The 11016-nt window shown below is 33.0% G+C and overlaps 1 protein-coding gene across 1 annotated transcript; it reads left to right on the forward strand.

The window, feature by feature from the left end:
- Positions 1–2797: 2797 nt before the first annotated feature.
- Positions 2798–6579, forward strand: LOC107920701 (ADP-ribosylation factor-like protein 8a). The gene is made up of 6 exons (XM_016850524.2): positions 2798–2953; positions 4766–4847; positions 4955–4987; positions 5111–5232; positions 5816–5977; positions 6118–6579. The coding sequence occupies exons 1-6, from the start codon at positions 2916–2918 to the stop codon at positions 6233–6235; spliced, it is 555 nt and encodes a 184-aa protein (XP_016706013.1). The 5' UTR covers positions 2798–2915; the 3' UTR covers positions 6236–6579.
- Positions 6580–11016: the final 4437 nt, after the last annotated feature.

Below are 11016 nucleotides of genomic sequence, written 5' to 3' on the forward strand. Positions count from 1 at the left end.
GAAATAAGGACTTGGTTTTTTTGGTGAGCAATGATTATGTTTTTGCAATGAAGAATATGAGAAGAGAGAAAAATAAAGAGGAAGAAAAAAAGTAAAATAAAGAAATAAAAAGAAAAAAATTAAATTGTTCAAAATAATAAAAGTATAGGGAGTAGTTTTAACAAAAGGAGAACATAAAAAAAACTACGTTAAAATAAATGGAGAATGGAGGAGAACAGAGGGAGAATGAGAAGAGAATGGAAAACAAATAAAAAAAAGGGAAAGTTCAAAGAACATAAAAGAAAAAAATTAAATTGCTCAAAACAAAACAAAAATATAGGGACCAATTGTATAATTTAACCTAAAATTTTCATTTCAAATGATGATTTAACTTGCGACAATTAACGCTCAATGATTAAAATGTTACAACACGATAACGTAAGTGACTAAAACGTAACATTTCAAACATAAATGACTAATATGTAACCTGAGATAAACAAAATTGATTATTTTGATAGTTTATCCTTTTTTTTCTAGCTCCATTCTTTTATAAAAAGGGGTAGCTCTATTCTTCTCATTTGCAAGAAATCTTTTCTTATTTGTTTTAGAAAAGTTTTCAACTCAATCTTCTTTAAGATTGTTCGTGGGAGTTCTTCATCCTTCGATTTACCAAGTTATTTAACTTGGATGGGTGATTAAAATCATTAGTAAAATTTGCTGAAGCTTATTGTTCAAGGAATTCCATTGAATGTTTGTTTCGAGAGAAAGGACCTTTTTTTTTCCTCTCTTTGAACATCAAAAAGGGAGGGAAATAAAAACAAGCAAATACAGAAAACAAAGGGGATTCCTTATCCTTCATTGTCTGTTTATCACGCCATCATCATTTTTAGTCTTCTTCCATCTTTCGTCTCGCTTTATTTATTCTTAAATTGTTTAAGTTCTTGAATAATTCATAATTTATTTATTTTTCGATTTCAGATTCAAGAGAATGAAATTTGGTCTCACCTTTTGGAAAATAATATTTGATTTTTCTGCTTCCAAAATCCATCAAACATTGGCCAAAGTTCATCTCTTCTTGTTTCAATATGTTTCTTTCCAAATTTTGTTTTATTTTCATTCTTTCTAATAATTTTTTTATTTATTTTCAAATTCGGTTCTAAACATTTCAACATCTTGAAATCAATCCACTCGTTGCCCTCTATCATTAGACATTGTAATATATATTAACTATATAATTAACTATAATCATAACTATTTTATTAATAATGTTTCTATTAAATTTTGAATATAAAATTAAGTTCATAAAAATTTATTAATATAATAATTATAATTATTTTGTTAATACTATTTGTGTTATCAATGTAATAGTTATTATCACTTAATTAGTGTTACAATATTTAACACTATAAATATATGCATTAGTAAGACATTTTCATTCAAAATAACATCTAAAGAATTAATGAAAAAAAATTCATATTTAATACTATTGGTCGCTTCTCATTTTTACATTACTTTTAAAAAGTTGTTTCAATATCTCAATTATTTTTAAAATTAATAGAATTTTATTATAAATTAGATCGATTCTCATTTAATCAATAAATATAATTTTTAAAAATTATAAAAATATATATATGATTTAATAAATTTTAAAAATAAATACGTAATATTACATACAACTAGACTTGTCTATGGGGCTCGAAAAGTATGAGGGTTTGGGTAAAAATTAGGCCCAAAAAATAGGTTTGGGCAAAAAAATAAAGCTCATTTAGAAAACGGGCTAGGCCTTGAGTAAGGCTTTTTTTTCCCGGCTCGGCCCAAATATGCAAAAAAAAACCTATTGTTTCTTGTTGCTATTTTTTTTATTATTTTGCTATTTTCTTGTTGTTTTTCACTATTTTGTTACTATTTCACTATTGTGTTGCTATTATTTTGTTGTTATTATTTGAATATTGTATAACTCTTGTTTTATTGTTGATTTTGTTACTATTTCAGAGGCATTTGCTTGTTAAGTTGTACTAATATTAGTGTTATATAAGTATACATATTTTTCAATTTATTTTCAATTTGTTGAGAAATATTTTTTTAATATTATATATATTAAAAATTATATAAAAATTTAATATGGGTGGGTTGAACCCAAATTTTAGCATTTTTATCCAGACCGGACTTGGACAAAATTTTAGACCCATTTTTCGGGCCAAACTCAGGCCTAGCAAATAAGTCCTAAAATTTTAATTGGGCCCGACGTATAGGCCTAACAAACAGACCTAAACTTTTGACTAGGTTCGACCTAACGTATGAACACCTCTATGTACAACATAAGTGACATAGAACTTGGCTCGAAATTATTCACTAGTAATTTTTAACAAAGCTTGATAATAATAGTTCTATTATTTTATTTTTATAAAGAATATTTATTGTAATATTTTTTATGTTTACAAAAACTTAAAATAAAAAATAAAAAATAAAAACAAACTTTATCTTAAATTCAACCATTGGACTATGGACTCGTAAGCGACAACCTGGAGATTGCAACTAAAGAGCTGGACCGTATAGCCCTCATCTGACAAATAAAAAAAGCACAAGTGTAGCCCGGAACGACGCCGTTTACCACTTCCCAAAAGTACTTTTGTTTTCATCTAATAACTCATCACCCACTCCGTATCTTATCGTGTAAACGACTCACAACTTATATGTCGCCAAGTGTAAAAAACGAGGTTTAGTATTGGCTTAAATTTTCCACTCTCCTTTTCTGGCGCGTGAAGACCAGAAGGGAACATTCTTTGTAATCATTTCATGGTTCAATTTTTATTTTCTTTTTATTGATTTAAACAGAGAGGGAATTCAATTCAATCGTTGAAAAAAAATTTAGAGATCCTTTTCAGCTAAAAAATTCAAACCCTAATTTCTTGAAAATTTTCTCTTACGGAAAAAAAATGGGATTATGGGAAGCTTTCCTCAATTGGCTTCGAAGGTAAGTTGTTTTGTTTGGTTACTGAGAAAACAAAGGAATTAAATAGAAAGTTTGAAATTTTAATATCTGTGTTCATTTTAAAGTTGTAATCTAAGCGAGGGTAATGTTTAAAAAAGAAAGATTCTTTATTCAATTCATTTTTCCTGGAAAATCTTTTTCTTGTTTATTATTGACATTTGAAAGTTGGATTGAGTAAATAAACGTATGGAATCAATCTATTGTGACCGGGGTTTTTTTTTTTATTCCCTTTTAATGTTGTTTTTTTCTGGATGCTAAAAATATGCAATTTTTTGTTTCTCTATATGTAAAAGTTATCAATGTAATAAATAACAATTGCCCTTTTAAGAAACATTATAAATTACTATAATGATGACTAGATTTTAAGCGATTTTTATGGTGCTAATTGGATGATGGGTAGTTAAGTTGATTACACATATGGTTGCCCTTTGATGCTTACATGGTTTGTTGACCATTCTATTGAAGTGCTTGATGTTGGTAACTTTTAAAAGATGGAGGAGACTGGCCAAGGAGGCCTTGGCTGTAATGGCAAAAGGCCTTGGGACGTTGAGCGCTCAGGTCCGAGTCCCAACTATTTAAATCATTTGTTGGCAAGTTAGTTTGAGTTGAGTTAATTATTCAATTCGGGGATTGTAATGATTAGTTTTGACAATAACCATTGACATCGTTGTAAGTAACTTAAAAAAAAGATAGAGGAGATTGGAGAGGAGTTTCTTTTTGTCATATCTATTCTCAAGGGGCTTGTTTTTTATACTTTAATTATATGTACGTGGCTTTGTAGAGGTATTTAAGCAAACAATGTTGATTGTCGCTTGAGGTCCAGCTTGTCCGGTTTTGCAGTTAAGAGTAATAGGATTATCTTGCTGAAGTACTTGAGAATTGAGATAAGGATGGCTTGTTATTCTGGGATAATCTAGATGGTGATGAATGGACCATAATGTTATGGTAGCAATGGTGTTCATGAGGGAAGTGCTGACTGCTGATGTGGACAATGCTCAGTTAGGAATTAGACTGGAGAGGATGTTTATCTCATCTATGCTCAAGGGGCTTTTTTTTTATGTTTGAATTACTAGTACTTGGCTTTGTGGAGGTATTTAAGCAAACAACATAGATTGTTGCTTGAAGTCCTGTTTCTTCTATATTGCAGTTAAGAAAATCATAGTTGCAGCTGGTGGCAGCAGCTATAGTTAGAGGGCATTGAGAGTAATAGGGCTATCTTGATGAAATACTTGAAGATAGGAGGGCTTGTTATACTGGGATCATCTAGATGATTGACCAATTTACCATAGTGTAATGGTAGCTACGGTGTTTGTGACGGAAGTGCTGATGTGGTCGACACTAAATTAGGAGAATTAGACAAGTTACTTGACAGAGTTCTTGTGGATCAGTTCTCGATTAAGGACTAACAGGTTTTGTAGCATATATCTTTCCTAATGGTGTATTGAACTAAAATAGCATCCTTCGGTGCCCTCCTACTCTTGCTTTTCTTCTCAAGCCAAATTGGCCAACTGCCGAAGAGCAGTATCTGTTATCTATTACTCAAACAAGAAGGAATTATATAACCTATGGTAACAAAGGAAGGTTTTGGTTATTGGCTCATAAACCCAAAACTTATCTTGTTTCCTTTGGCCATTTTATTCTTTGCATGCATTATATGTAATACTCGGGGAATGCCATACAATTTTCGAAGAGCTCCCAATGCATGTTTGTGATTGACCATTTTCCGGCATATTAATCTGATACATATTTGTATCTTCTTACATAGTGATTCTTATTATCTTTCTCCTCTTGTAGTCTGTTCTTCAAGCAAGAAATGGAATTATCCTTAATAGGCCTCCAGAATGCTGGAAAAACATCCCTAGTTAATGTCATTGCCGTAAGTGAATATTTATTTGAGTTATAACATTGTTTTGTTTGTTATTGTTTTTCTCTTTTTAGCTTGGTTCTGACTGCTAGACTTATTCTTCTGTATCTTTTTTCAAGACCGGTGGATATAGTGAAGATATGATACCAACGGTAAGTCATATGGAAAAAAATCCGATTCAAACATTGATTCTTGAAAATTTGGCATGCAGCATGTTTTTTCTGGTTCGGTATTGGGGTTGTTCCCTGAAATTTCCATATCTCTTCTGTTTGCAGGTAGGATTTAATATGAGGAAGGTAACTAAAGGAAATGTCACGATAAAGTTGTGGGATCTTGGTGGTCAACCAAGGTTTCGGAGCATGTGGGAGAGATACTGCCGTGCTGTTTCAGCTATTGTGTATGTTGTTCATGCCTTTAAGCTTTTATATGTCTCTGTATGATATATGTTACCTTGCAACATGTTACATTGTTTGATGTTACCATGTTCATTTAAGACATTCCTTTCTCTGTCTTGTTTCGAGTGTTGAACTAAGTTGATTTTCTTATATACCTCCTCATTTTTCTCCATACTGCCACCATCTGAATTTTCGGTCATTTAAGTTCCTTTCTCGTACCTTGAACACAGTTAAAAAAATCGGGAAAGGATCTATGTAATTCTTATTCACAAGTAAGCTATGCATTCCCTGAACAGTTGTGAATATGATTTGATCTTTATTTTCCACGAATTTTACAGTTAGCAACCCCAACAGCACCCCATGCTACCTGTTTCCTTGTCTTAATTACCAATAGAGAAATTTTAAGATAGCTTTTTTTATTTTTAAGACCTGCAAATCACTTATGTAAGAAGGATATATTGATACATGCTCTCTGCCGAGTAGAACATGCATGTGTTATTGCCCTCTTTGTGTAGGTAACTTTTTATTAGTATATTGTTGTCCAGATTGATGATCAACTAGTGCTTCGATTTTCACAATTTGCAGTTATGTTGTGGATGCTGCCGATAATGATAACCTATCTGTCTCGAGAAGAGAACTTCATGACCTGTTAAGTAAATCCTCACTGAATGGTATTCCCGTGCTGGTACTTGGTAACAAGATTGACAAACCAGAAGCCTTATCTAAAGAGGATTTGACAGAGCAAATGTAAGTGGAAGCTATCGGATAAGAAAGCTCTGAAACCAGTTCTTCTTTCTCCATAAATCTCAAAAGAAAAACCAGATTTATGTTGTTAATTATTGCATTGCATGATAATATTCATTCATGGTGCCGGCATATATATGCAGGGGGCTCAAATCCATTACTGACAGAGAAGTGTGTTGCTATATGATTTCGTGCAAGAATTCCACCAACATTGATGCAGTCATTGATTGGCTTGTGAAGCATTCAAAATCAAAGAATTGAAGTCTCAAAGTTTCTGTAACATTGTTTTTTGTTTTTTCAGTTTGTGATTATAATCAGTTAGAGGTTGCTTCTTCTTGTTCTCTTGGTCCAAGGTGGTCAAATATGGCTTTGCTGTTGGGTCTGTCTTTGTGTCTAACAGGGTTTTGTCTATGTCTGACACCATTGTCTTGATTTTTAAACTTAGCTGGTATCATAAGGTATTTATATAATATATTTGTTTGGTGGATGAGTGGGGCATAAATTTTGTTTTGATCCTCTATATGTACATATATTGGGTTGTAAACATGGTTAATGTGTTGTGGTTTTGAATCAAATAAAAGGTTATTGATACATTTTTAGTTCCACTCTTATGGATCTCATGTTTATGCAAAAAAAGGGTTAAATTCTATATGAAGTTCATATAGTATGCATTTTTTTGCAGATTTAATCCTACTTTTCAAAATATGTATTTTTAGTCTTGAAAAAAAGGTTAAATATGTATATATATTGATGCAATGTTTAGAATTACTTATAATTTCTCTCTAATTTTTAAATAAGAAGATAAATGCGTTTTAGTGCGTTCGGACTTACGTTTTCCTACATTAGTAATAATATTGATGTCAACCAATTTAAAACTCAGTTAGTGATGTAGTATATTTTTAAAAATATATGACGGCCTGACATATATTTTGATGCTTTTTATACAATTGGATGATATTTGTCCTAATGTATAAAAAATGTTGAAATTAGGCTTTGGTTTAGTTAATTTTATAAATTAGTTTTAAAATACTATGATGACATCATCCAACAAATTGAATATTACAATATATATCTTAGTTTAGGGTAAATTGCATAAAAGGTCACCTTAAAATAGAGTCGTTCTTATTTTGGTTACTTTAATTATTAATCGTCAATTTAATCACTCTAATTAAGATAATTGCTCGAATTAATTTCTGCTATTAAAAAATCACTAATCCACTAATGGATTGCTAACATGATTTTTTTTGACTAAAGTTACGAACATCTCTATAATTAATTCAAAATACTTTTTTTTTAAATTTATTTGCAACATGAAAATTAAATGATAAAATTATCAACATTTATATCCTGTTTAAGAAGAGAGAATATGGTAATCTCAATATCATTTCTTCCAAGACAGCAAAGTGCAGAGCTTCATTGAATAATTGATTTCATTGAATAATTGAGTGTTGGAAGGTTAAAAAGAATATTCATATCATTGTTTTTATTTCAAATAGTTTTTGGTTTTCAAAACCTTCTGTAAAAAGCCCCATATGCATGGTAGTGGATGTAAAAATAGCAATTTTTAGCCAAAATCCAATCTTCAAAACAATGTAGCTGAGCCATCCAAAATTGGCAAACTCTATGGTCGACCAAACATAACATTATGAAGGCTTAAAAACTTTAGACAAGGATGCCTCTCTCTCCATATATGTTTGTCCTTTGCATGGAATGGTTAGGTCACTCTGTCAACTCGGCACTATCGAGAGGAATCTGGAATCTTATACGCATTTCCCGCTCGAGACCGCCTCTTTCTCATCTCTTATTTGGTGACGACCTTGTCATATTCTACAAAGCGGATGCAAAACACGGCAAATTGCTAAAGGAAATCCTCCATGACTTTTTTGAGCTCTCAGTACATAAGGTCAATCCCAGGAAAACAAATATTTTATTCTCTAAAGGTGTTGAGGAGTATGTGTCATCCATGCTTAGCAATATGCTTGGGTTTCAAAAGGTTCATGATCTTGGACATTATCTTGGAGTTCCTCTCTTCCATCAAAGAGTTACAAACAACACCATGTACTTTGTGGTGGAAAAGGTTTAAATGAAGCTACAAAGTTGGGACGCGCGTCAACTATCTATCGCTGGTCGAACCACCCTAGCGCAGTCAGTTCTCCTTTCCATCCCAGGGTATTTCATGCAATCCATGATGATTCTTAAGAAAATATGCGATGAAATTGAAAGGTTGGCGCGGACATTCATCTAGGGCACCACAGATGATAGGATGAAGATGTCATTTGTAGGTTGGGACTCTGTATGCCAACCAAAGGACCGCGGTGGGTTGGGTATGAGACAACTACGTAACCAAAACATATCTTTCCTGCTGAAGCTTGGATACAATGTGGTTTCTAACGAAGAGGCTTTATGGGTTCGAGTCATCAGATCAAAATACGGGTTGGACGGTTCTTTAGCTGACAACATTAAGAGGGGTTTGAAGCTCATTTCTTTGGAAGTCACTCTCTAAAGTCTGGGGCCTCTTGCGCGAGAACATCATATGGTCAGTCGGTAATGGGAATAAAATCCAATGCTAGAAGGACCCCTGGATCCCTAATGTTGGCCCCCTTATCAACTATATCCCTAATCACATCAATATTAGTCCCGACAGCCTGCTTAGAGAATAGACCATAGAGGATGGCAATTGGAACTTTGACCTCTTGTAGACTTGGTTACCAGATGAGATCATTGGCCATATCAAGGGCATCCCACCCCCACATCTACTTGAAGGACCCGACATACTATCTTGGTGTCATACTTCAACCGGAGCTTTCACCATTAAAAGTGCTTTCAAAATGTTGAAGGAGAGTCTTAGAGCCCCAAAGATGAATTATGAAAGAAAGCGTGGAAACTCCTAGGACCGCAAAGAGTTCATTTTTTTCTTTTGGACTGTTTATAAGCAAAGACTCCTTACTACTGCGGAAAGGGCTAAGCATGGCTTAGCAGAGGACCCCTCTTGTCCAATTTGTAGTCATTCATTAGAGGATATCTTACACGTCATCCGAGACTGCACATTGGCTAAAGAAGTTTGGAAACAGGTAATCTCGAGAACCTAACAATTTAACTTTTTTCTAACGCTCTGAACGAATGGTTCTCTTAATCTACAGGTTAACCCAAGTTCCTACGGTGTGGAAGCTAACTGGGCGTGCCTCTTTGGGTTATTGGCTTGGCGCCTATGGAAGAATCGTAACCTCTTCATTTTTCAAGGAAAATTGTGGAGCCTAGAGAAGATAATCAAAACCTTGGCATCTTAGGCCAAGCATTTATCCTTGGCAAGTAGACAGGTTGCGGACGTTGAAATCAAAATGACTCGTGGAGAACCATTGGCAGGAGAGTGGACTTACCTCAACATAGATGGTGCCAGGGGATACAGCTGCAGGGGGAGTGCAGCGCGGCAAAAATGGAGAATGGATCCTAGGTTATAACAAGTACCTAGGTAATTGCTCAATCCTTGATGCGGAACTTTGGGGTATTCTTGACGGCCTAAAACTCATCTAGCGAAGAGGTGATGCCAATATGGTAATTCAATCTGACAGCTTGGAGGCAGTTAAAGCTAATCATGAAGTGCCTTGAAAACCTCACACTCTGCTTTAATTAGAAGGATACGTCACATCCTATCCCAAAAAAGTAGTTGGCTCCTACGCTACATTCCTAGGGAGCAAAATTGAAATGTTGATCTAATAGCCAAACTGGCCTTTGGAGAAAAGGAAGATCTTTGACTAATTGAAACCCCCCCAGAAGCAGTCTCAGCACTTATCAAAGCTGATAAAGAGAAGAATCTTTTGTAATTTATTTTCCAATTCAATAACTTAATTTTGTAAGTTTTTTTTCTCACCAAAAAAAAAACTTTTAATAATTACAATTGGATGGTACTAGACCTATTCACGGTTCGTATTACTCATCCAGGCCTGAAGGTCTGTCCAAAATTTGGAAGGATTTTTGCAAAAATATTAGGCCCATTTAAAATATGGGTCAGGCTCAATCTTGAACATTCAAGGCCTGAGCCCGGCTCGACCCGTTTTAAGTTTATAATACTTTATATTATGTTATTTTTATATATTATATAATTTATAACACATTAAAAAAATAAACATATACTAAATATATAATACTACTCTAATATAAACATTAAAATAATGTTAAGATCACTATATAAAAAATTTCAATAAATAAAAGATACATAAAATTATTAAATATTAAAATAAAATAAAAAAAATAAATATTTTAAAAAAATAAAAAAATAATAATAATATGAACATGCCTAAAATGGGTTTGGGTTAGTCTTTTGCAAATATGAGCAAGTTTAAGTAAAATTTTAAAGCCAAATTTCGAACCTAGCCGGACTTAGGCAAGTGTAAAATATGTTAACATCGTGGTTAGACCTAGCCCATGAGCACCTCTAGATGGTTTAATAACAAGCCAAATCATCTAACTAATGCCAACCGTTCCAAATCATCATCTTTCAGCTTAACCTGGTTGGCCTTAGTGGCAAAGCCAAGAGGGGCTGGCAGGGGCCCTGGCCCCCCCTACAATGAATTTTTTTATTTATGTCTTTTATAATTTATCAAATTTTAAATTAGTAATGGTAAAATTGTATTTTGGCCCCCCAAAAAATAATAAAAATTTGATTGAATCCTTTAAAAATTATAAAGATATAAACTATTAAAATAGTGAAATTGCATTTTTACTATCGTAAAAATATACAATTTAATTTCGGCCCTCTAAAAAATATTTTTATCTACAATAAACAACAATAACGAGTTTTTTTAAACAGAAAATCAATCACCCTAAATTTGCAATATATACTTCCTATTTCGAACTATTCATTAGTTTCTTCAAAATCCTCGTATCCATGTTTGTTCATGCATCTAATCAATTTTTTTTTTTTGGTTTTGCGTTGTGATGTTTGTTTGCTGAGAAAATGAGAGGTAATTAAAGCAAGGGCAAGTGAACTACTCATATTGACTGGTTCAAGCCATGGGGTTTGACCATGGACTCAGAGACTCAAC

The sequence above is a fragment of the Gossypium hirsutum genome, chromosome D13, assembly GCF_007990345.1.
Source record: "Gossypium hirsutum isolate 1008001.06 chromosome D13, Gossypium_hirsutum_v2.1, whole genome shotgun sequence".
Classification (NCBI taxonomy): domain Eukaryota; kingdom Viridiplantae; phylum Streptophyta; class Magnoliopsida; order Malvales; family Malvaceae; genus Gossypium; species Gossypium hirsutum.